The sequence below is a fragment of the Helicoverpa armigera genome, chromosome 18 (assembly GCF_030705265.1).
Source record: "Helicoverpa armigera isolate CAAS_96S chromosome 18, ASM3070526v1, whole genome shotgun sequence".
In the NCBI taxonomy this organism is placed as follows: Eukaryota; Metazoa; Arthropoda; class Insecta; order Lepidoptera; family Noctuidae; genus Helicoverpa; species Helicoverpa armigera.
The window spans coordinates 8,647,893-8,675,567 of NC_087137.1; the positions used below are offsets into that span (position 1 = coordinate 8,647,893).

General features: G+C 36.0%; 2 protein-coding genes across 3 annotated transcripts; one reads left to right on the forward strand and one right to left on the reverse strand.

Moving 5' to 3' along the window:
- Positions 1-242: 242 nt before the first annotated feature.
- Positions 243-8,542, reverse strand: LOC110380528 (PAT complex subunit CCDC47). 2 transcript variants are annotated; one of them, XM_049850623.2, is made up of 11 exons: positions 8,408-8,542; positions 7,289-7,434; positions 6,905-7,002; positions 6,314-6,418; positions 5,626-5,800; positions 3,765-3,898; positions 3,157-3,315; positions 2,519-2,709; positions 1,421-1,574; positions 842-976; positions 243-466 (listed from the first exon to the last, which is right to left on the reverse strand). In XM_049850623.2, exons 2-11 carry the CDS (start codon positions 7,425-7,427, stop codon positions 362-364), a joined length of 1,395 nt encoding a protein of 464 aa, XP_049706580.2. In that variant the 5' UTR covers positions 7,428-7,434; positions 8,408-8,542; the 3' UTR covers positions 243-361. The 2 variants fall into 2 exon arrangements, with proteins under 2 accessions (XP_049706580.2, XP_049706578.2); XM_049850621.2 differs by having other exon boundaries at positions 8,313-8,469.
- Positions 8,543-15,487: 6,945 nt separating this feature from the next.
- Positions 15,488-26,379, forward strand: LOC110380522 (lysozyme). Its single transcript, XM_021340520.3, has 4 exons — positions 15,488-15,649; positions 23,390-23,581; positions 24,441-24,514; positions 25,968-26,379. The coding sequence occupies exons 1-4, from the start codon at positions 15,583-15,585 to the stop codon at positions 26,130-26,132; spliced, it is 498 nt and encodes a 165-aa protein (XP_021196195.3). The 5' UTR covers positions 15,488-15,582; the 3' UTR covers positions 26,133-26,379.
- The last annotated feature ends 1,296 nt before the right edge of the window (positions 26,380-27,675 follow it).

The window sequence follows — 27,675 nt, forward strand, 5'->3', positions numbered from 1 at the left end:
TTTAAAAACTCAGAATAAAAACAATCCAACAAAAAAACTATGTAAATACTATTATTTATTGAATCCATATTTCAAGCAGTTGGTAATTTGTTGACCATCCATTCCTGTAAAAAGTGCAATCAAGATTTCAAATGAAGCTTGTAAGCCGCTAAATATAAAACAATAGAAAAACAATTGTCATGCGTGGATCTGCACTACGGCATACAACGGGATAGACAATTTCAATAAAAATACTTCAAATGTATAACTTAAAATTCATTTATTCGCAGCCATTGAGTATGTAACACTTAAGATAAATAACAAAAGTTTATTGTAAATAATATTGCATGTGACTGATTGCTGGGTATAAACCGAAGCGTGATCAAAGGGCTTTGACTTTCAACTGCTTCATTTTTGGCGTTTTGCGCTTTTGCTGGCGTTTCTGCTCTTTTAGTTCCCAGCGACGCTGTTTCTCTGGGTCGTCTTCCTGAAATAGGTATACAAAAAGGTTGTTTTAATGACTAGCTATGACACTCTGACAGTCTCTCAGGTAACTGGGTTGAAGAGGTCAAATAGGCAGTCGCTCTACGTGAAACACTGGTACTTAGCTGCATTTAGCTACACTTGAAGCCAACCCCTAACATGGATGGGAAAAGGCTAGGTTAATGATCAAGGGTAGTTTGGCTACGGGATTATTCGATAGAGCTACCGTGATCCAGGTACATAAAAGGCCTACAACTGAACACGACGGTTTTTAGTCAGTAAGAGTCTGACACTCCCTCACCGCTGCTAACCCACAGCGGGAGGGGTCACTTGATAATTTTTAACGTCGTTAGTTATATGGTATAGTTGGTGTACATACAGCGAGGATGCGTTCTTTCTCCTGCTTTCGCTTCTCCTCCCTCCGGGCAGCGGCTTGCTCCTGCCGGGCGGCGTGAGCTCCGCGCAGCCACGCCTCCGCCACCTTCTGCCGGCGCTTCTCGCACTTCGCTAGAGCCTGATGGACAACGCTTGTGTTAAACAACTTCATATTATAGGAATCACTACACAGTATAAAACAAAGTCGCTTTTTCTGTCCCTAAGTCCCTTTGTACGATGAAACCTTCTAAACTAAGCATCCGATTTTCAGGCGTTTTTTTTTATCAGATGGAGTGTTTCAAGAGGAAGGTTTATATGTATCCATTATTATATTACATCATTACATCCATGAAATCGCTAGTAGGAATTTATATTAAACCTAGAAGACAATCAGTTAGGAATTTCCAAATAAGTCAATTTCCAGTTTTCAGAAACAAAAAAACTGTTGCCAGATACTATACTACTGTAAAATACAAATGAATGTATGACTGACTCCTACTTTACAAGTAACTGTACAACTGACTACTACTGTACAAGTGAGTGTACGAATGACCCCTACTGTACAAATGAGTGCACAACTGACCTCCTTGCTGAGTCTGAGCCGCTTGATCTTGTCCATGAGGTGGAAGATGAGCAGCAGTAGCGGCCGCAGCTCGTCGCCGCCGCCGTCGGGGCCGAGTGCCAGACTGACCAGCATGACCTTCTCAGTGTCTGGGGGCTTGGTCACTGCTGATTCCCTGACAAACAAAGTTTCAAAATAAAAGATTTGATTTGAATTGAGGAGAGCGATCGTGATTAAGTCAAAGCCCCGCGGATCGAAGGATTCGTTGGGTTCGTGCAGAGGTTTCCACGGGATGCGGGTGAAACCGCTAACAGAAGCTAGTCTATACTAATATTATAAAGAGGTACAATTTTTAAGTTTGTATGCAGGGGGTAATCTTAGGAACCGCTGGTCGGATTTCCAAAATTCTTTCACTGATAGAAAGCTACAATGTTCCTAAGTGCTATAGGCTATATTTGATCCCAGTACAGGCAGAGGTTTCCACGGGATACGGGTGAAACGACAGAAGCTAGTCTAAAATAGCGTGCAAAATAGACAGTCGTTTTAACGTGTTTTGGGCGGGCGTTCACCTGCTTAGAAATAGGAAGTAGACTCCAGTTATTCTTTGTGTACACTGTTTTGTTTTGTTTACTAACAAAGTACTAACACTTTATTATTAGGCTTTATTTTTGTGTATACTGACGAGCCTACTAACGTTTTTTTGTGTTTTTTGTGTAAAAAGCTATAGACTAAATGTCTGAAATAGAGATAATTTAATTTAAAATGAAATATGTACTCACTCAAGTACCAATGCAACTTTTCTAAGTTTGTATGTACTTTCTAAGTATATCTTGGACACCAAGGACTGATAAAAAAGGTGAAGGAAAACATCTTGAGGCAACCTGGATATATAGTCTGAAATCACCAACCCGCATTGAGCAAGCGTGGTGATTAATGCTCAATCCTTCTCCATGTGAGAGGAGGCCGCAGCCCAGCACCTTTTGGAAATTTATATTGTAAAAATTATTTTATAGAGTAAAAAGGATTGTTAATATTGTTAAGATTGTTAATAAAAAACCATCTACGTAGTGCCTTTTTGAAACGGGTAGTTGGTAGATCAACAAAAATATATGTACTCACTCCATCTGCTTCGGGCCGGAGTACCGGTCGGATATGTGTATATACTGCACGTGTTGATGGTACTGCGCCAGGGCCGCACACACGCGGGCGTCCAACACTCCCGCCGTGGCTTCCGCAGTCTCTGACAGTACTGAGAGGGCCGTGGGCAGCCCGTGCTTGTCGCCCGCACGACGCTCCGGACAGAATACGCTCTGGGAAAGAAATAATTCATTAATATGCATTTTTTTATAAAATATAAAACATTTTATTGTATACTGTATACCAAAATAAGTCAAATAGGTCCAGGTCATTCTCGGGTTTTAGTGAGACTAACGAACAGCAATTCATTTTTACACGTGAATGTATGAATGATATGCGAATATGTTAATAGGAAAGGTTTGATTGTTTGTCAATTTGAATCGAATAGACTCCGTAACTACTGAACCGATTTAAATAATTCTTTCACTAGTTAGGAAGCTAGATTATCTGCAAGTAACATAGACTATATATTTTATCCCAATACGGGCAGTAGCTTCCATGGGACGCGGGTGAAACCGCGGGAAAACTGCTAGTTTTTCTTTATATTTTTCAATGAAAATAAATAAACTTTTGGACCATTGCTTACAATGGTGAAGGGTGGTTAACTTGAAACAACATACCAAATCCTGCATTTCCTTAGCGAGCCTGGTGGCGATCTTCTTCTGCGCGACACACAGCACGAAGGGATCGCTGTCGTCTTTGCCCAGCTCCACTCGGACCAGCAGCGTGTCCGGCGTCGGACGGACTACGCCTAGCAGCACGTGGACTAGGTCTTGACGCTGGAATTAATAAAATAAATAGAAATTAGGATATGTTATGTATTTACAAATACGATATATACAAACTTAAACTATCTTTAAAAACTAAAATACTACATATATACTAAAATTAAAATGTATATATACAACATAAGTAAATACAATTAGGCGTCGATGTCTTCCTCCGGGAACGTGCCCAGAAGACTGGCCTGCATTGCTACGTTGTATGGCAACGCTAATTCTTCGTCCATAGAATAAGCCAGTCTTCTGGTGCCGTGAAGCGTCGACAAGTCTTGTTGCTAATTATTAGGTCATTCATGGCAAGGATAATTGCAATAATTCATCTGCCTACAACCCCAACATAGTCGGGTTGGAAAAGATACGGCAGATAATGATGATCACATTTAGGTACTTTCATATTATTTTAGTAAAAAAAAAACAGTTAAAGTTAAAATATTCCAGTATATTACCTTAATAAGCTTGAGGGTTAGCAGCATGCCCTCGCAGCAGAGCCTGCCGCTGCACCACATGGTGAAGCAGTGCTCCGCCTCCCGGCGCCACCCGCGCTCGTCGCTAGCGGCTACCACGTCTAGTCCTGTCTCACCTACAAACAAAATATATATGAGAACAATATATGTATATAACCCCAATACAAAAAGAAGGGAGATAGCGGGTTTAAGCTTGATGCGTGTTTCTGTGGTACTGTAGCTCCCAAAATGGGTGATGAATGTTGATAGCTGGTTTTGCAACAGTAATTATTGTCTTTTTAAATGATGGTACTCAGCTACATCCGGTGAGACTGGAAGCCGACCCAACATAGTTGGGAAAAGGCTCGGGAAATGAATGGAGCTTTTCGTAATGAGTTTGGTATAAATAGGAATACCTAATGGAGAAACTATCTTCTCATTTTATCCAAAGTTCCGGAGTTATCAAAAGATGGTCAAAACACAACCTGTGTTTTGTTTTTAAACGGTTTTATTTAGCTCACCCCGTTTGTTTTATTATTTATTCATTCTTGGGTCAAATTTAGTAATTCAAATTTCACCCTCTTCCTGTCAACCGATTAATCTGAAATTTTGTATACACCTTTAATTCCGATGACAATACAATATAGTAATATCAATTACATTGTAAATCCAATATGGCCACCGGCACAAAATGGCGGATAACGTAGATTTTATCAATCCCATCAATATGGGTATCAAATGAAAGGGCTCAACAAGCAGAATACAATATACTATAAAAAATTGAAATCCAAGATGGCGGCCGCTACAAAATGGCGGATAACGTAGGTTTTATCAATCCCATCAATATGGGTATCAAATGAAAGTTCTCAACCAGTAGCATACAATGTAGTACTATATAAAATTAAAATCCAAGATGGCGGCCTCTACAAAATGGCGGATAACATTTTTTTATCAATTCAATTCCACCAATATGGGTATCAAATGAAAGGGCTTCACAAGTAGAAAACTGTCAGTATGTAACTCCAGCGGGGCCCAATAGGGCCAAGGCCTGCCTGGGCTGCGAGATTGTTCGAAAGAGTTACCGCGGCCCTGGTACATAAAAGGCCTACGACGGAACAAAACGGTTTTTAGTCAAGAGTCTGGCACTCCCTCACCGCTGCTGACACACAGCAGGAGGTCATGTGATGATTTTTGGGGTCGTTAAAAAAAAGTATCTGGAAGGGCTATGTATTGAGGAATTAGATTGTAATAAATTGTCAGGTAATAGACCGTGTAATAATGATGCACTAAATGAATTTGATAGAATGAGGAATATTCGGTAGGCATTTTCATTAAATACTAAAAACTAGAAAATAAAAAATTGGTAAAAAAACTTTTAAGTTAAACGGTTTTATCTTATGTGCACTGAAAACTAGAAAATAAAAAAATAGTTACTTACCTGTCAACCTACGTAAGTGGTCCCGGTCATATTAGACTAAAATAAAAACGTGGGGCCCTCTGAAATCCTACCTATGGCAAAGCATATCTTTATACTTTGGTAGATCATGAGCTCGGCGTTCGCTGGTGAAGCCGCTACGGCTGATTATTATTGATTGTCAAAATCTCCAGTTACGATTATAGTAAGTCGATGCAATCCACACCTATTATACCTCTAGAAGAAAGTACTACAGCAATAGTTAATGGGCCCCACGTTTTATTTTAGTCTAATATGACCGGGACCACTTACGTAGGTTGACAGGTAAGTAACTATTTTTTTATTTTCTAGTTTTTTTTATACAAAATATTTGTACTCGCGCATCAAATTTTTTTTACTCACGACAATACTACACAAAAATCAAGAACAACAATAAATAAATAATCTTACCGACTAAAGTAAAATTATCATCGAGCAGTGGTTTATGTAGCTTCAAGAAGTTGGTCGCAATGGAGGTGTTCTTCGCTCTGCCGACGGCATAGGCGAGCGCGTACGCAGCCAGGAGGCAGCACAGTATGCCTTCCAGCCAATACGCGTCCCAGCGAGGACGGATCATTATAGGAACCTGTGTATACGAGAAAGAGATAATACTTTTTTCTATCAGTTCAAATGTAAGTTGAAATATATCAGAATCAGAAATATTTATTTGTTGAACATAATATTACAAAAGGATCTTATCATTATACGCAGTACGCTATGTTTCAAACATATTGAAATCCTGCTACCAGTTATAAACAATTAAATCATAACTAAGAAATTGTTAAGTAATCTTTAAAGGTATCTGCACACAGCGGGCGCGGCGCGGCGGGATGGGACGGCGACGCGACACTGAGCAGTTGTAATGTACTAGATATTACGGACGACGCCACACAGAGCCGTCCCGCTCGACGCGACGCGACGCGACAAACTAGTACATTGTCTCACGTCGCCGTCCCGTCCCGCCGCACCGCGCCCGCTGTGTGCAGAGACCTTTAACATTACTTGTACAAGTATTTAGGTACTAAGCATGAAAATAGGAACTTAAAATATGACCTCTTTGGTAACACATAATAAATTCTGTTAATTAAATACTGCATACCTTAGAAATAGTGATCTTTGGCTGTTCAGAGGTGCGAGGGGTGTTATCCTGGAACCCCTCAAACTCCTCTGGATCTTGGAAGTGCTCGAACTCATTGTCTTCATCCTGACAAAGACAATAGAAATCAAAATGTCAATTCCATGGAGAACAAAATGACTAGCGAACATATCATAACGCAAAATCTCCTAAGAAAATAGCGCGCCAAAATGTGGTCAATAATAATGATAAATGTTATATGGAATTAGACAGAGAAAGATAGTTAGGTCTCATTTATGCATTGTAAGATAAATTCGATGAATTATGGGTATAAGACATAATTATTTATTCAACAATTTTTGTACACTGTTAATATGATAAGACAAAATATAACAATCAAGTACAAAAAAAAGAGTGCCTTTCACTCCTTTTTTTTATAAACAAAAAGTCAGTAAAGTTGCATTTTACAGCTCATTCTAACAGTCATTGACCTTATCTACCCAAAGACAAAATAATTACAATTAAATTACCATTCTAATGTAAACACAAGTATATTATAATATGCTACGAATGCTACCATTGCTACAAATAGGTGAACTAATGCAGGTAACTCACCTCCACTAAGATCTCGTCTTCAGTCTCCACGTTGGCTTCAAACTGATCCTTCGATGATGACTTCGGTTTCACTGGGAGCTCCTTCTCCTCAGTAAAATCTGTTGATAGCAAATATTTTATTATTACTTCTACAAAACAGTATGCCTATAAGATCATAACCTACCCAAAATTAAACAATATGGGAAACTTGTGCTCTTTACTGCGATATTATCCATGTCCTGGGGGAACTACTTCTCATGCCTGTTACTCGGTGATAACGTAGCTTCCCAACAGAGAAAGAATTTGTCTAATCAGTTCAGTCATTTCAAAGCCTCTACTGTAGAAACCACCTATTGTTTTTCCTAGTTACACTATTACTTTAAATGAAAAAGTACTATGTCTTACCAGTGGCCAGTTCATCATCCTCAGACTCGAACTGCTCGAACTCTGCGAAGTCATCGTCTTCCAGGGCCTGGTCCTCAAATGCTCGAGCCATGTAGCTACTGCATAGAAGCACTACTATTGATAATAGCACCCACCGCATTTTGTACCTGCAAGTATCAACAATAATGTATTATGTTAGTTTTAGAAGGACAATTTTAAAATTAAAGTGTGTGTGTTATACATTGGCCTAAATATTAATTAAACACCAATGATAGTCAAGATTATGATTCCATTAGTAAAGGAAACAATTATTTGTATTTTTTTTGGGACTTGTAATAATCAAAAAAAGATTCTGACCAATTGAGAACCTACTTCTTTTAGGGAAGCCTGTTTAAAAGTAAGTAACCCAATAAGAAAACATTACTATGAAGGTTAGGATAAAAGTATCAATTATTCTTAAGGATAACGTGGACCTTGTAATAAAAGGTAGCACAATACATTTAGCACTGAATAAAATCAAAACCAAGTATGTATAGGTTGTACAGGAAAATATATCACAAAATATTATAGAAATCTGTGTCTATGTAAACTGTTAGGAACATAAACAGTACTGTGTACATTAAAATATTCAAACACCTTTCCTTGTGTACTTATGTTTTAATTCTTTACTATTGACACAAAAAGACAATCTTATCTTGCTGCCAAGGTTGTTAAATAGCTTGTAAGGCTTCGACAGTAACATTATTTAGTTAGATTTAGCTAGTTTTTCTAACCTTTACCTTGAAACTAATCTAGTAAGAATGCTGCAAGATTATATGATACTGTGCTGGCTAAATTATTAGTTTTATGCAATTTTTCAGTATCTATTAGCTGTCCATTAAGTAGATGGCATTTTATATCACGCAAATTAAGTTAAATTTAGCTGTCAAGGTAATCTAAATATATTTTATAAAATTTTAGCTTCATAGAATTGCACGGCTGACTTTGCAATTTTTTGCACCCAAATTCTTACGTATTACACCGAATTATATAGATTTGTGGTTACCTGTTATATATTTCTCGACGTTATTATCAACTAAACTAGCTCATTAACTTATTTAATTAGATTATTTTACACAAATTCAATCACATTTCACCTACTTTATTGCGGGATTGACACAGTATGTTTTCGTTGCATTAATTTCAGTAGCAAATTGTTTTTACTGGTTACAAATAAATAGGTTAATCTTCAGCCAATCAGATTATTTCAAAACACCACGAATACAAGCCAATTCACGAAATTGTAAAGGGAAACGAACTGCTGCTTAATGTCACCGGTGTCACGTCACATGACATATTGTAATCAGAGTTGCAAGGAAATGAAAATTATAATGATTCCTTATTTATTTAAAGCAACACAGTTATTTAGAACACTAACCAAAAAGGAAGGTGGATTTTGAATATTCAGATACTTCGTTATTTAAATTCGGGCTCATTCAGGTCGATATTTTGAGACGTAATTCAGTTAGTATATTCTCTCATCTAATCTGCCTAGCCTTTTCCCAACTGTTGGGGTCGGCATTCATGATCGATCGATACGCGCGGCTTCAACTTGGTCACGAGCTTGGTGCCCAGTTGGCAAAATAAGGAAAATACAATCATTTTCCTTACTTATAAAGTCATGAAGCATCAAATTTGAACAAAATAAAATAAAGATCAAAATGTGTTTCTTTCCAAGTCACCAATATGACCTCATTGATGGATGATCAATATCTGCCTATAACTGTGATAACGTAGGTAATACTTAGAAACCAACTTGCTTTTAACATCAGCAAAGAGTTTGTGAGCAGTTTACGTAAGTAGGGTACCTACTCATATCTTAGAGAGTTGGTAATAGAAAACTTTTTATTCGTTTTCTCGGCGTCCCTCCAAGAGGTCCCTGCAAGATTATCCTCGGGATAGAGCTAGCCGATGCATACACCTACATTGGTTACATACAAAACGGCGAAATATTATGAGTCATCTTCGCAAATCCTCAATGCCGTCATCGTCAGCAGATTACGAGGCCATCCACCGCGTAAATCCTCACTGAATACTGATAATATCTTGATCTGAATATTATTCAAGATTCATTATTAACTTTCATATTTTATAGAGGACATTGACTTGTTTTTATTATAAATAGAAGTTCATTGTTCGAATACAAGTTGGTTCAAACGCAGTTTTAAAAGTCCAATTTATAAGATCCCCAGTGAATGGGGGACCGGAGACCCTATATCAAACAGTCAACGACCTACGAGGACGTACTTAACGTTACACGTTTAAAACTCAAGAATGATTAAAGATAAATAGATAAACAAATGAATTTATTCAGCATAAACGAAAAGACACAATAATAAAAGAAAAATATAAAATGCAAACCGAAATTAACTGCTCGGTGCAGCATGTTTTAAGTTTGTTACGACTGGGAGTTCCACTGGATCCCTGCAATGACATGTAATCCTTCCATCATCGTTTTCTTTCTAACATAAGGTATCCAATAGGTACTCGGCCGATCCACTAAATCGGTCGTTAAAAAAAAGGCCATGTAAATAATTTAACCTCGTAGATTCAATTCGCTGGCCTGGAACCTGTTGTACTTACTATTGAATAATAAATTTATAAGATAGATATCTTTGTAAACGCTTTTGTTTGATAGTGTCTCCACAAACGTGCGCGATTCTGTTTTAGAAAATTTGTCATGTCTTGTCAAGTTGTGCCAAAGTTGTGCTCTTAAAATAAAACGCATATTATAGAAATCTAACGACTTTTAATTGAAATATTGCCGAATCCCAATACTTACATTAAAAACTTAGTAACAGCAAAGGATTCTTGAACACTCATTACATACTTATTAGCAATTAAATAAATTGAAAATTAATTACTAAACACATTGAGTACAGCCGGACTTCAAAGAACAGACCTATAAATATAAGTAGGTAATTAATCTAATTAATATAGTAATTACCAATTAAGTAACGTTATGCAAAATGCTACGTGTTCCACGAAACATAATAGGTACTGTTTGGTCGGAACTGTGTCTTTTCCTGTATTCCGACTAAGACAAATAAACTTTTGTGTGGAAATAACAGAATTAAAGATTTCAATGAACTTCATTCAGTATGACGAGTGAGAGGGGGAAATGGAGGAATGTGACATGTCGTATTGCGCCGACCCCAAATAAAATTGGGAACATGGCAGGAGGAAGAAGAATAAACTTATCGTTTACCAAAAAGTTTACCAATAACATATAGTACATTATTTATGGGTACCCAGGTATCTACAGAAATGATACCAAGAACCACAAGGAAAATACAATCTTCTAGGATGCAAATTATAATTTTAATTTACACCTTTGTAACCGCCTATTCTTTTAGTTCCGATGACATATTGACATGAGCTCATTAAAACAAGTAAAGTGTAGGTATAATTTATGTTTAAACCATGAGAAAAACAATTTGCATAGAATGTAGGATGCAAAAAATCCTGTGTCAGCTTTGAAGGGATAAATACCAGGTGTGGTTTGAAGAAGTTTGTTTTGCAAAAAGGTATTCCATTTACATACTTGTAACCACATAGATACCTGTTGGAGGCGACCTGCATCCAGCGTCTTCCGGTGACCTTTATAAGGTCGTCTGTCCACCTTGTCGGTGGATGTCCTACGCTGCGCTTGCTAGTCCATGGTCTCCACTCCAGCACTGTGGAGATCAAAGGGGGAGGCTTATGTTCCGCAGTGGACGTTCTATGAATGAGATGATGTTGATGATGAACCACATAGAAGAGTCAGAAAGTGAGGAGGCCAGATAGAGTGTCCCTCTTCTTTGTAAAACACTGTTACACAGCTGCATCCGATGAGACTGGAAGCCGCCAAAAGATAGTTGGGAGATGGCGTAAGAAGTAAATACCAGTGTCTGCTAGAATTGGACAACAGTTGCCTATGTTACCTAAATTAAAAAGGTCTTCCCCTTTTTTTTTCTTGTTCTCCCTACGGGGGCAGAGGGAGGAAACGTTACTGACTAAAACCCACCTTTGTTCATTCTGGAGTCTATAGATATAGGTATGAGTTACTTTCATAACCCATACATGTGATATACATATAGATATATTCTAGGTTCATTATAACATGAGCTAACATTAATCGTGACTATCCTTTATCCACTGGGGATCTATATCGTGATATTATATCGTGCATGTAACAGAAAATTCAGCTCATAAATCTTTACATTGCCAGACAAAGTCGGGCGGGGATTTATTGAAATTCGCGCTTCGCCTATCGATCGCGGATGTACAAACTTGGGTTAAAAAAAGAAAATGATAGCTAATTGCTTTAGATAAAGTTAAATGCTGTTATTTTGTAATTAAAAACTTTATTAAATTAATAATTCTAATCCGTTATTTTTTAACGATGTTATATTAATTAAATAAAGACGGCATGCTAACGTAAATGTCTGCTCAAATCATAATGTTTGCTCGTAATTAGTTCAATTACAGCCGGTTTAAGTAAAATATCTTGTTAAAATAATTAGGAAAAGTGGTAAAACTTGTCCAGACAGGCTGTTCTGTAATTTTCCCACGAGAACTAGGGAAACTTGCATCAAGTCTGCTTTATTTAGATGCACATAATGTAATGATAGGGCTTAGGCTTTCTACTTTCGCGCCTTAATTCTTGTAAGTGCTGGTCTTCGCCGGATGTTATAATTTGAAGAAAAGAAAATGCAAGCTATCAAATTACGTGCTTTCTTCAACTGCCACAAGTATCTGCAACTCCCTCGGTTAATTTACAAGCACCTAATTATTCTATGAGTTATAAAGCCTAAATAGGTATTAAGAATTGACCTAAGTAATTAGGTTTCGTATTTATACTTAAATACATAAACAGGGCCCCGATTCTCCTAAGTTAATAATGTCAAAATCGAATAGAAATCGAATCGCAATATGATCGTAATAGCAGTTTTAACCATATCGGGCATTCTGCTACTAATAAAAGACCAATCGTATTCGATTGACATTTGATTGGTGTGCGATTGGTCTGCTATTTTGATGATTTTGGTCTATACGGTAGTTTGCTGTACAATCATTTTGCAATCGTAAATCATTTGCAGACAAAATGATTCATTATTGAATGACAGAAAAGGATAAAAATGTTTATTTCAAAGAAAAAATTGCGGAATGCCACATACGCTTCAATCGTAATCGACTCGGGATTGGATATCAGTCGAATCGAGTCGAACGTCAATCGAATGGCGCTTAAGTAAAATTAGGAGAATCGGGCCCCTGTTAATTCTTTACTTGAGTTCTCTTACGAAGATTACTGAAAAACGAGACCACTAAACGATTATGTTTTAGATTATTATTGTTTCAGAATAAAAATCTTGCATAGTTGTGTTTATCCAGATTATAACACAAAGAAGTGAAAACAACATAAATTAATAAACTTACTCAATCAGTTGGTTACGTTGCAAGGCGAGTTTAGTAACAAAAAATGTTTAAGTATAAGAAGTTGTGGATGAATTTGCAGGCCGGGAAAGGGAAGTAAAAAGTGCATAATTTACTGTTACCTAAGAGTAGATATTTACTTAGTGCTATAACGGGTACATACATGAGTGCAATCAACGAGATGACTTACTGTGGATTTACAATTCCAACCTAATCCAATTAATTTAAATGAAGTATGTCTAATCAATTAGCAATCGCAAAACAACTGATAGATCAGTTTCTGAAATCCGCAGTTAAGAAAAATAGTAGGGTACGATATGTGTTTCTTACCATTTCATTAAAGTTGTCTCAAAAGGGCATAAGCTTGTGGGCTACGGCCCCACGTTCGCCTCCCAAATATCCGGGACTCTATAGATAGATAGTCTATAGTCCCGTGGTCTGGAGACATACAAAATGACGATATAGGTTTGCTTGATAAGGCATTCAGTAGAAAAAAATATTTCAATTACCTAGTTTAGCTTCTACCAACAAAAAATACGTTAGAAACAGATCTAATCATTCTCAAAACGAAAATCATTACAAAATGCCGTTTGTTGATCAAAAAAGTTTCAAGCTATTTAAAGAGTCCGTTATTTTGACAGAGCTGGCAGTCTGCGTCAATGCCTTCGCCTAGACATAAAATTTAAATAAATATCCAGTTTGAGCTGATGGTGGAACGAGTCGCAGGTATATAAACTTGAACTTGAGAACAACTAAGTTGTTAAGCAGCGTGGGTCCGGCTTGGGGTGGCTATGATAACTGGATACCAGAGGATATTTCTTTTTTTAAGTTCAAAACACAGGACAGGACTACTAGGTAATAATCGATCATCATCCTTCTGCCCTTATCGTAATTTTATTTGGGGTCGGCGCTGATTTTTTCACGTTAAAACAATAGTACCTTTAATTTTTCTTTTTCAGTATGATTTTTTATTTTAACCATCGATTAAAGTTTTGTGAATCAAAAGCACTCCTTTTTTACATTTCTTTAAATAAGAGGAAGATTTTCTTAAACTTTTTATACGTAAAGTGTATTTATAACGGATTTTCCTTGGGTATTCTCCCATATACCTGACGAACCGGATGTACTTAACATAATCATTTTTAAAATAATTTTCTGCAATCATGATAAGAATTGTTGCGGTTGCAAGATGTATGTATCAATAAAAATGTGTTGATGATAGTAAATGTGTTACAGGAATCACATATGTGTGTACAATGTTGTTAATAATTTCTTGATAAATTGTCAATAAATTCCATTTTTTGTGAGCCTTTGTTGGACTGGCATTAAACGTGTTTACTTAGGTTTAATGCTGCAATAAAAACCATATAAATTACTACCCGGACAAAAGAAGACTCAAATTAAGTAGTTTACAAACGAGAACCTAAAAGTATTTTGATTTTTAATTCTACTTTTTTTGCAATAAGTCCTGAATTTATCCTGCAGGTACAAGTTTTTATGGTGACCCTAAACTTCATCAGTTGAATCGCTTTCAGATAGTCGTATCAAGAAAATAATTTAAATATTTGTGTAAATATATCGATTTTATAACATCTGTATCCATTTTGCATAAACTCGTTTAGTAGTAACGTTAGCCAATGTCTATAAAGAGATATTTAATTCACAAGAACAGCTACTATTTCGAAATTGAAGATAGTCTTCTTAGTATTTTTAATATACATAGCTTGGGAATCGGGGAAACCCTAATATTTATCTACTTCATATTTTACTTAATTTCAATGCTGAGTAAAAATGGTTCGTAGAATTAAGAAAAAATACTTTAGATTAAACGTCATATTTTTGAATTTTAATCGTCAACTTTTAAATGACCCTTGATGTTTTTTTTTTAATTATTAATATACCAATTATGTTAACAACAACAACAGGTAGTACCAATGGGTAGTACCCATAAACTTTTGAGCAAACCCTATACCTACCTAATGAACTGACCATAAACAAAATAATAATCAAAAAACCGGCCAAGTGCGAGTCGGACTCGTGCACGAAGGGTTCCGTAAATTACAGTTAAATCAACCTATCTCAAAAACTATAAGAGATACTTTGATCAAACCAAAAATCGTTGAAAGAGTTAATTAGCATGCATCACCTCTATTTTTTTTAGAATTTTATACCCCGTAGTTATAAAAATAGAGGGGGGGGGACATACTTTTTACGACTTTGAGAGCTGATATCTCAAAAACCGTTCACTTTAAGAAAAATGTTTTTTAGAAAACTTTATATCATTTTAAAAGACCTTTCCATTGATACCCCACACGGGTATGTACATCGAAAAAAAAAATTTCATCCCTCAGTTACATGTATGGGGGGCCCCACCCCCAATTCTTTTTTTTACTATTTAGTGTCATATTTTTGTAGCGGTTCATACAACACATATTCCCATCAAATTTCATCACTGTAGTACTTATAGTTTCCGAGTAAATCGGCTGTGACAGACGGACAGACGGACAGACGGACAGACGGACAGACGGACAGACGGACATGACGAAACTATAAGGGTTCCGTTTTTGCCATTTTGGCTACGGAACCCTAAAAACGATACAATAAAACCTTAACCTGTTTCCCTAACCTAAAGGACAACAGACTAAATCCTACACGGATGCGGATTGCCATTGACAACAAAACAAATCCGATCTAAGAATCAAAATTCAATAAATTTCATGGAACATGATGATTCAGACCATACTAGTTGGCAATATAAACTGGCCAAAGGCCATGTTCAATGCCAGTCGAGGTTTGCGCGTGAGATCACACGCTACACTATTTAGTATTTTTTTTTAAGTTCTTTTTTTGAATTCGCCAATATGGCGTCTGCCGTGATAAAGTTTTGTGCCATATTGATGTTAGTTGCTGTGTGCGCCGCTGATGTTTGTTAGTATATTATTTTGTTATTATTTTTTATAGTTAAGCTTTCATTTCTAGTAAAATTTTCCCGTAGATAGGTATATTGGTATTGAAAAACTGCTCTAGTTATGAACCTTATTAATTTTAGAATAAATAAACCAAACCAAAAAATAATTATTAAGTTATCGTCTTTTAAAAAATATATGAAATTGTAATGAAGACTGTAGGTACCTATTATAAAAAAATAATTATACTAACTCAAGCTAACTGCAGGTTTGCACTGCTAAATAAATGCATGACTATTATCGATTTATTAATACTTATCTGTTTAACAACAATAATAATGTCAAAGATCAAGGTGGAGATGCTTGTAAACAAAATTATCGTTATTTTTCTTCAGAGATTAAAATAAGATACCTATTTATTTACAAATTCGCGGAAACAATTTAATTCTGGACACAAGTAGGTACTAAAATGAAGACAACAAATGCAAAATGTCGTGGTGGCTCAGTGGTTAAAGCTTTAGCCTCTCAAATACGAGTATACGGGTTCCTTACGCAGCTATACCTACTATAAAACATAAGTTTAAAATTGTGATTGTTGGGTTACTTTTTTCGGGATTGGAAATCCTTGGAGTGTTATAAAATTAGCATGATTAAAAATTATTTTCAAAAAAGGATTTACACCACTTCTTATCCTGGTGTACGTAGTAGCTCAATCGAGACGCGAAGAAACCGCGGTCAGAAGCCATAGTAGTGGTATTGACTGATGACTTGGATGACGAAGGCCTTATCCTTCCCAGTCCCATAGAAATCTAAAAAGTAATAATAAACGTTGGTAAACTGGCACAATGTATGAGTGTATAAAACAAAATGCACAATCTCTAGCTAGCTAACTGTTTACGGAAATGAAACGTAACGTTATATTTTTAATAAATATATTCATCACAAAAAGTGTGTTTTTTGGAGTTGATAACCTCGACACTCATTCATATGATTAAGTGTGCAGTCTAATTCTAAGTAACTTAGCTCTCAATGTTGCAATTTACGTACCAAATAGGTTTTTCTGCGTGTTCTTAGAACGATTCCTTGATTACAAAATGCGAGCCAAAAAATGTTGTTTTAGAGGTTTGGTGGAGAGGTAAATCCTTTTTATATATTTTAAATTGTAAATATGCTTGCAATTCTGTAATAAATACCTTGCAGTAGGTATGTACTTTTAAATTAGAAACTGGTACTTTTTATGATCGAAGAAGAATAGGGACTCGGAAAATCCTTAATTGTTCTAAATGTGGAAGTGAGCGTTTCTTTGCTACCGTAAAATAGCTAAAACACTTGGCTTGGAGATAGTTAGCAGGGATCCTTTAGATAAATAGGCACGTCGTTATCCAGGTACATAGTTGTAAATCTCGTTTATAAAGCAAGTATTTCCTGCAACTTACAAAAATAACTGCACCAACTTTTGCAAAAGGTACTTCACAATTGTTTTCCGTGTTACTTAAATAGTTTAATGGCTAGCAATTTATTGAAAGTTGACGTGACCAAAACCAGATCAATTCTTAATGTCCGCTAACATAAACAATTTTAAACGTAAAAAGTAATAACCAGTGTTACCAACTACATATCTGATAGGTACGTTGTTTATTTCACGCAAGAGTTTATGCAAATTGGGAAGAAAAATAAATAAAAATAGACCGTTCTTTAATTGCAAGTATATGCAAACACAATAATCTTCTAGATAACATTTTATATAACTTGTTTTTTAACCATACAAGTAATTCGACTTATCCTTGGTGTAAAAACCCAAATGATCAAAACTTGAGTGAAAATAAGGAGCGTCCGTTTTCGCGCCAACTAACTGCGTACGTATTTGTGAAGTTAGCCAATTGACTTGACAACTTCAGGCATAGAATATCTGTGAGAACAATTGGCCAAAGAGTCAAATGGCTAACTTCAGCCAAGATTGCAAATTAAAGGCTGTTCCCAATAAGTTATCTGTCAGTTTTTTACGTACTCAAGATAGGATTTTGACCCTACTTGTATGGGGCTAATGTCAAAATTCTGTCTGTGATATCAAATAAATAGATAGATAGGGAACGGCCGTAAGTATTTATTTGGCGCGAACTGTAGGTACTGTTGCGTTTTAATAAAACTACGGATTTTATCGAGGTTATATTAATATTATTTAAACGTGACGTCTAATATTCGCTTAAGTGTCAGAAATCAATAGCTAGGTATCTGCATTTTAAAGCCTACATTGCTTTTAAACAATACTTATGTTGACAATAAGTATAATGTTTAAATCACTTTGTAATTACTCGTATGTCATCTGTACTTGTATTGTATACTTTATTACTGTGTTTATAATTATTATCTCAAGACAATTCATGTAAAGTTGTAATTTTTCAATTCCTGACAGCTTAGTCGTTTACTAGAGCTATGTGAAAATAAATCATCATTATAATGTAACAGCAACTACCAGTAATTATGAGTACTTATTGTTAATTTATTAGTATGGATTGTATATTGTGGTTGTTAATTGTCCCTAAATAAATAAAATAAAATAATTTTAATGGAGCTTTGTCCAACTGACGGAAAGTCATAAAATCAAAATAATTATTCAGGTGAATAAAATAGATGACGAATTACCTAAGATATTTTATAGCCTTAAAGGTATAGGTTTCCTCTCTTGACATAAATATGCCTTAGATCATAATTACTGGTAGTTGCTGTTACGTTATAATGATGAATTAATTTGATTTTATGACTTTCCGTCAGTTGGACAAAGCTGCATTAAAATAAAAGCTTCATTAAATCTATTGCTATCACGTTTTATCTTGTTGACAAAGAACAATTTTGCAATACATTTAAAGAGCTTTAACTTTAATGGAGCTTTGTGCAACTGACGGTTAGTTGTTATATTTACCTACATTCGTTCATCACCCTATCGTCCCACTGCTGAGCACAGGCCTCCTCTCACACGGAGAAGGAATGAGCGTCAATCACCACGCTTGCTCAATGCGGGTTGGCGATTTCAGACTTTGTAGTCCAGTTTTCCACGAAATGTTTTTCCTTCACCTTTGATCATTAGTGACCAAAATATAAAGTAATACACAAACATAGAAAAGCATTGGTCCTCGCCTGACCTATACCAATGCTTGAGAGATTAGTGCTTTAAGTACAGGGCCACCACGACTTCACATTACTCATAATAACTTAATTAGTCTATAAAATCAAATGCGTATCCTCGCTAATACAATTGCAACACACATATAATATTCTCCATTCTCCACCAATTAGTGGTAATAAAGGAAGTATTACAACAATGCAGTGTATCGGAAATTAATTGGAAATAGATAGCCATTGTTAATGATATTAACAATTAAATGATAATGCTAGATAAGCAATTATTGACCATTTAAGTGTTTATTGGTGTCAGGAAAAAATTGTTTCACACGGTGAAGAAAGTTCTGTGACGCTTCTACGTTTATACCTATAGTTCTTTGTTTTTCGTTGTCTCTCTTGCTTGAAGTGATGTCCTCCTAGCCTATTATCGGCCATGGTGGCTGTTCTCATATAAGGAGATTAGCCAACCGCGTACAACATATTATAGTGCACAAGCATTTGCGCAGCCACAAGTGCACTCACTATTCCCTCACTCTCATAACCCTATTGGACGGCAATCCGCCACGACCGACATTAACGTGCTCTCCGATGCATTTAATTAATTACCTAATGAATTATTTAGAAAATGGCTATTTATACCCCCTAATATGTGAATTCGGAATTTGACAAGTATTTAAATTAAATGCACTTGCAGTAGGTATACCTACCACAATAATACATTATTTACTGTACATTTTCAATTTACAAACTCGACCTATTTTGTGACACAGTGTATCGGAATTTCTCATCTCTGGTATTGGCAGTACCTTTGTATGACCGATGAGCCAACTGCACATATTTGTGTTCAACTCTTGCATAATTCAAATAGCAACCTATGGTCTTGTAAAATACTTATTGATTTCGATAGAAAGGTGCAAATATCAAATATTAGCACATGTTTGTACAAAAATTCACTGTGGTTCAGTACTTAGAATAAAAAAAATGACAAAAGAGATCAATAAATTGATTAACTGATATTCTGCCGACGCTGCAGGGTTGGTCGAAAGTGTTACCCCGCAGGGCTCATGAAGGAGAAGATGGGCTTAAGTCAGTAAAAGTCTGTCACTCCATCCAAAACGATCATCTTCTTTTTCTATGAAGTTCTGATGAAGACTTTTCCAAATCAATCATCCTCGAAGACAGGTATCTAATTATTGACTCAAGAAAGGCATAATTTGACGAGACCTAGGCTCTGTAGGTTCATCTCGAAAATTCCAAATAAAAACCATTGGCTGACCGGTTAAACAGCGGATAAACGCTGTTTATTTTTGCATCATCACTATTCTCTTTGTACGCACCTTATACCAACCTTGATGACAAACTCATTCCCGCCAACGCATGCACCTTCTACATGCAATATCCTGGGAGTATGTCGCCAAACGGGTCGCCAGCAACCGGTTCCAACCGGATCAACAGATGCTATGCTAATAGATACAAATTCTTCACGCATCGCTGCCCACTAGTCCTTCGGCGGGTTTTTTAGATTTCTGCCTTAAGATAAATATGTAATTAAGTGTGTAAAACATTTTTTATTGGTGTTATTTTAATAGGCTTCTGTTTATTGCGTTTTTGGGTGAGGAATTCTTGTTTGAATAGGAAGAATTGGGTCAGGAAATCTGATCAAGATCTAACACAGTAAAATAAAGTCTGTGTGCTCTTTGATTTGAAGATTAAGTCTTGGTTAATAAGGGCAAACGTAAGACGATACTTTTGGATTCAATCTAGCGTAGACTTTTCAAGCGGTTTAAAAAAGAAAGAAGACTGAAATACGTTTCTTCGAGGTCGAGTAAATACTTTAGGTTATAGTCTACTCTCTTCTATTCATAGATTACGATTTATTTTAGCATAAACAATCGCGTTTTTTTACATTAACACTAATTTCATAAAACACCTACTTAATACAGAATAGGTACTAATTAAATTCTCAATGCCATGCCATAATGTTAAATTACAATTCTATAGACATAAAAATTGTTAGTAATGTGATGTTAATCGCAATTGCCTTCCAACTCTATGACATCACAAAAGTCTATGGATCTATGATATCCGCGTGTTGAATGGCAAACGGCCATATATACTTAATAGGTCAGATCGTGGCGTCATATCCCACTAGGTATAAATATTACAACGTGCATAGAATCAAACATAAATGGACCTATATTGCACTATAATGTGTTTAATCATGATTTATGGACGTATTTTCTTATTGAGATGTGACAAGATTATTCCTATTTATAAAATTGGTAAGAGGACATGGTAATCTCTGTTGTTCTCGAGGTTACATGAAGAATTAACGTTTGAAAAGAACGTCATTTTCTTCCCATAATTCCTGAATTTTGTTAGATTTTAAATGTTTCATAAGAAAGGATCATTTGTCCTGATGTCATCATCATCACGTCAGCTACCTAACCGTCCACTGCTGAACGTAGGTTTCCCCCAACGAACACCAAACCATCCCAGTCATGGCATCACACCTCCATGCACTGCATTGTCAGCTGTCATGTTAAATTTTGCCGCGCCCACAAACATGACATAATTACGTGTCTGCATAGCAATTGAATCACATTCGCTCTTGAACTTTATGCGTATTTCCCTAAAGCATTTCCTTTCTCCCCTTCACGGGTGACTAGTAATGTCCATTAGAATATACTTGTGTCTTAGATATTTCTCATACGTAATTACTTCCGTGGTATGTTCTCTTTATAGGTCATTGTCGAAGATGTTAATACAATAAAAAGGTTTGTTTCCGCATTGACGTTATTATTATTAGATTTTGTATTTATTTATTCAATGTTTGTTCGCGGAATTAATGTTATTTTATGTAGATTTATTGATTTGTCAGAAGGATTTATGAGATCGTTTATTTAATTGTGTTTACGTGTCGCTAGGCTTTTAGTCTCATGCAGAGTTAAAAGTCTGATTAACTGATACTGAAGTGATAGAATGTAATTTAAGTAACATCAGCCTACAAAAGAAACTGATAAGACCCAAGAACGGATTTTCCTCAAATCAAAATCTCTACTCATGGCACCTTAAATTCATATTCATAACAAGTCCCTCATAAAACACTTTACCATGTTGTATTTTACCCGAATTTATCCAGCATAACCTTCAAAGCCCTTGACCTCGACATTTAAATCCATATAAGCATTTGGACAAAAAAATAATTTGCATCTCCGTGACTCAGCAATGACGTCTTAAAACTTAGAACATTTAAGAATCGGAGCCGCCATAAATGACTACAGTTCTTTGAAGTTAACACAAACTTATAAAGTTAGGAAGTACAATACGGTATAGTTATCGGCACGGATAATGAGCTCTCGCCGGAAGAGTGAGGATCGCTTTGCGCACTGTACATACACTTAAGGCAAAAACCAATAAATCACTTCTGCGCAGGTGAAGGTCAGGGCTCAATATCCTTGCCGATAATTATAATATTGATGACGATAGATAAGAGTTTAAGGAGCACTCTGGTTGCTTTGGCAGAAGGGAGAGCGCAGCAATGTCCCCTCCGGTTGGTTAAATGCTCTTAGTGTAGAACAATGTTTTGGAACTATGTAATAGGTAATCATAATTTATATAATAGCGCAGACATTGTGTCTATGTATAATTATAGTCTTTCAAGCGAGAAATCTTAAATAACCCAGTGAGATGGTGTGACGTGCTAAGTTAAGCAAATACGGATGTGGTTTACATTGCTCCGTATGTTTAATTCGGGAAATCCTCCGAATTAATTTGCACTATGCTTCGAATGCACTAATTGCTTCTATGTATCTCATAGATATATTACCTAATGCATTTAAATTTTACTCTTTTAGTCGATTACCCTTCTCTGGGAAATGCATAACTCTGTAGCAATATTAAAAACGAAGTTATTTTCAAAAAGATTGTCTATACCTACTGCTACGAAAAAAGCTCCAAAAATGAAATAAAATTTTTTCCCCATCTTTACATAAACTGAGATTATCTTTCGCAAGAAAAGACTTAAGGGCCAGGCAGTTTAAATAAATACAAACCGTACATCAATGAGCATTACAAGGTCCTGATGTGACCACAAACAATACCTTGACCCTAAACAGGACTTCATACTTTGTGTACTGCGGTCTCATTTACATATCCACATATTTCGTCATACAAACAAAGGTATGGCTCATTGTATGTGGGATATTCACACTACCATTAAATGTTTAAATAAAACCTTTATTGATTCTTTATATTCATTTTTTTTAATTTGCGTGTCACATTAAAAACTTTTTTTTTTCATACCTATTGTTCTTTTTTCAAATATTTAGCCACGATTTTCCTTTGTTTCAAATACATAAAATTCTTTGGGATACATTTAATTAATAGTGTATGTTTTGATTTTTTGTTATTTTAATTTAAGCTTGACACCGTCTACTATTATAATTGCAATCAAATGCCAAATTATGAACTTGTAAAAAAATATTACGTAGCTAACAAAGCAGTTTTTCAATACCCAATTTATAAAACACCTCCTATTTCACTAACTTCAAAAAAGGAGGACGTTCTCAATTATTTTTTGTAAAAATCTTCTATTTTTAACCACAAATCACCATTCTAATCACCACTTCATTACTTTCAGCTCACCTAGCACAGACGCAAGCGCAACCCGTCACCGAGGTGTGTCTCGGCTGCATCTGCCAGGCCGTCTCCGGATGCAAGCAGGGTCTGCAGTGTGAGGGAGACCACTGCGGGCTGTTCCACATCACCTGGGCCTACTGGGCCGATGCTGGCAAGCCGACCATCAATGGACAGTCGCCTGATGCTTCTGATGGTAAGATATTCTTTTGCTTTGTATTTGGAATTTGGGCATTGTCTGTTGTACATAAGTACCTGTTTTACAAAAGTCGTTAGATAGGAACTTGCCTGAGTAGTGAAGTCAAACTTAGGTCTGCCTCTTTCCATAAGGATTCAATCTCTAGCCCAGCTAATCTTTCGTTTAATAAAAGTACCCGCTTGATAGCAATAGGCTTGACTTCGCATTTAGTTAATTTCGTTATCTGAATCAATTAATAGGTATAACTTGCCATTCATAGTCGAAAAACAACCATTATTATAATCAAATATTAAGAATTCTGGAATGCGGCATAAACAGTTTTTTTTTTTACAATAAATCTCTTTCACAAATTCGCATAGACGTCACGGTTATCTATAAAATAAATCACAAAATCAATACAAATGTGAATTAAATATCAATTATGTTAATGTTAAACTTGATTCTTGGAACTAAACGGCCTTGATTTGGCTCTGTTGATGATTTTATCAACTTGTAAGGCCACCATATACTTCAAAGCACCTGCCGTGTTTAACACATAGCTAAAGGGTATCTTGAACAAGGTAATCTGAAGAAACCTCATAGTAGGTAACTTCAGCGAAAAGATTCGAGTGTCTTATTGTCTATTTATTTCTTCTTCTTCTGCCTGGCCTTTAAGTTTCCCATTTAGTTGGGGTCAGCCCTTCTGGTCAATCTTCGCTAGGACGGTCTGTCCTGGGTCGTCTGGGATGATAATTGTGTCTTCTTCAGATCCTTTTCAATTTTTCAATATTCATATTAGTGTCGTATTTTTTCAATATTGTCTATTTAATTCTAGCTCTTCATATTGAATTATAATCGTATATGACATTGTTTTCAGCGTTCCCGAACTGCACCAACGACCCTTACTGCGCCGCTCTCACTGTCCAGGGTTACATGAGGAAATTCGCTCAGGTAAGAGACGAAAGATGGCAAAAACCTCCCACTAGCTTTGGGGAAGCATCGACACAGCCGAAAAGGCCCACACTGCTAAACATAGCTAGCTATGGACGTTTCAGGCTATGACAACAAAGAGATGAGGATTAGTCTTTACTCTTTTCCTAAATCTATAAAAGTTCTAGAATCAATGAAGTCTTATCAAGCGTCCAAAGGCTGACATTAGACTGATCTAAATTATTCATCATAGGTACCACGATAGTTACTAAACGTACCTACCTAAGAATAAAACATTCCAATCTCAGATTGGGGAATCGCTTTTTTGCTATTCAAATTGTAATACAATAACAAAAAAAGTAATCGCGATGACATTTATAACAATTCCCTACAAAAACTCGTGGGCGTATCTATGTACTAACTACGTATGTATGTACATGCAAATCCGTTGACATTGTCCGTACATTTGCATATCGAGACGACATGACATCACCCAAACCTAGTTTGGTTACCAAACAATAATAACATGAAAATATCTCATAGTTTTTGCTGCAGCCTTGTCTAAGCGTGACTGAACTCTGATGACTTAATAATAGGCTATTTTTCGCCACATACTGTCATGAAATCATCATCACTTCTAAAAAGTTATGTTAATTATTCAAATTAGTGCAAAAATTAACACTAGTGTTCAAACGTCAGCAAAAGTGACAGAATCCAAAATTTCCCAGAAAATTACGTCTCTTTTTTCTTGGAAAACCAGTTGCTTAACTGAAAACAACAGAATAATATATTGTTAACAGCAATTAATGACTAGGTAACACTTTTGCAACTTAGCAGGAACCAATCAGATAACAAAGCAACAAAACAAAAACCGAAGATAACTCAAATATCTAAATCTATTTCTAGTTCTTACTTATCCCAAAATATCAAGATATAGAGTCAATTATGTTATGACTATTTAGGTAATACCTCCGTCTACTAAACATGTGATGTCACGCAATGTGCCAATGGCCTCAAAAACAGAATTACCTTATTACCTAGTAGTTACACGTGTAGCATAACATGTATTTGTATAAAGTCTGACTATTAATGTTGTAATTGCAGTATTAGAATTCCTTGGTCACGCATCATGATTGATTAACACCGGAATTATCGATGTCATTCCACCTTTTTTTAACACAAAAACTGATCTTAAAAAATAACCGATTTTAATGCAATGTTTAAATCTTGTAGGAAATGAATGGCTTACGCCTATGAACCTATGACTAAAGCCTATGAGCTTTGATGATAGCAAGCGTCCACTTTAAGCAATCCGAATACACATTTTGAAAGAATACGATCACTGCACTCCATTTTCGTTGAAGTATTTAAGGCAGTTAGAACCTCATTTGTTCATTGCCAAGTTTCCAACCTTTTTTAATTTTGCATTCCATTTTCAAACACTCTCTATAACATCATTTTCATTCGTCCTCAGGACTGCAACGGTGACGGTCGCATCGACTGCTACGACTACATGGCGATCCACAAGAAGGGAGGATACGGATGCGTGGGAGAGCTGCCCTTCAGCTACGTGAATGTGTTCAACCAGTGCGTGGCTGCTGTAGCCGGGGCCCAGGGTCAGGGACAGCATTACGGCTAAAGATATTCCCATTGAGGACTGAGGTTGTGACAGAGTATATGATTTGAGGATATTTTCATTTTGACCACGATATCTTCAGCTTTGGTCAAAAATACTTCGTTTTAGCTGCTAATATAGGCAGTCCATGATGTTGCCTGCATAACAGAAAAGTGTAAAAATCCTCAAAACAAATACTTGGTACATCTCAAGATCGTCTCGATAAAATTGGAGCTCAAATCCGTACTTACGTAATTTTAACCATTGATAAGAATAAAAAAAAATATTTATATTTTTCAAAAAAAAAAGTTGAATAAAATCAAACTAGTCTTTAGTATTAATTGTTGTTTTTATTTCTTATTCCACATTTTTCAATCTAGGATTAGGATTGTTGTTAAAACTTGATGATCTAATTCAAGAAAGCCGTGGAGTCCAAGTGCCCATCTGCTTTTTAAAGATCTGGCAAAGCGACTTGCTGACACTTCAAGTGATCCAAAGGCTGGTTTTTATTTTGGTCAAAAATTAAGCATTGCCATGCAAGATGGAAATGCTGCCAGCCTCGTGGTGGTTTTTAGTTGTATACCTATATATATAAATAAGTTTATTTTTAGGTCATGTAAATATGTACATATAATTCACTATTAATTATTTTGTAAATAAATCCTATCAGTTTCACTAGTTATAAATTATAAATTTAAAAAAACCCCCGACCCAAAAAAAGTAAACCCTATAAAAAGCAAAAAATAACTTTAAACACTACGTAAACTAAATTTTGTCGTGTCCGTGTCGTTAAGTTATTTTTTGCTTTTTATAGGGTTTACTTTTTTTGGGTCGGGGTTTTTTTTAAATTTATAATTTAATTTTATTTCATGCTTTTTAAAGGAGCTCCTTAATTTTTCCTTCTTTAATTTAATTTATTTTATCTTAAGATGGGGTCGCTATATGCGATCTCGGCCAAAGGAAGCTGTTTAATAATCCTCATAACAAACTGGCTCGATTGGGAAACAATAAAGACCTTTGGACTTTCTAGATTTTCAGCAAAAATATAAATCGGTTTATCCGTTTCATTCCGGTATTCCAGGGTTTCGCCATATCCCATTTCCAGCATCAGGTTCTCGTCAATCAGAAACATGAAGAGAACTCGTCAAGACAAATTCAACGAGCCCAAACTCGATGGGTTTACTAAAAGGCAGTTCAGGGTTACGTCTCCTATCTTCGTGCCCTAACAGCAGACCAGCTCAGTGGTTCCAAAAGACATTAGTGTTTCAAATTTCAGATCCCACATATGCTTGCAAGTAAACTGAGAGTGTAACATTCCTATCACATCTAGCAAACGAGCTGATGACCTTGAAGACCTGAACCGATTTCCACCAAACATAGCTAAGAACACTCCCGACTGGCATACCTTTTAAACAAAAAAAACCGCATTACAATCGGATCATCCGTTTGGGAGCTACGATGCCACATACACACACACACACACACACACACACACACACACACACAGACACGTCAAACTTATAACACCCCGTCGTTTTTGCGTCGGGGGTTAAAAAACAAAATAATC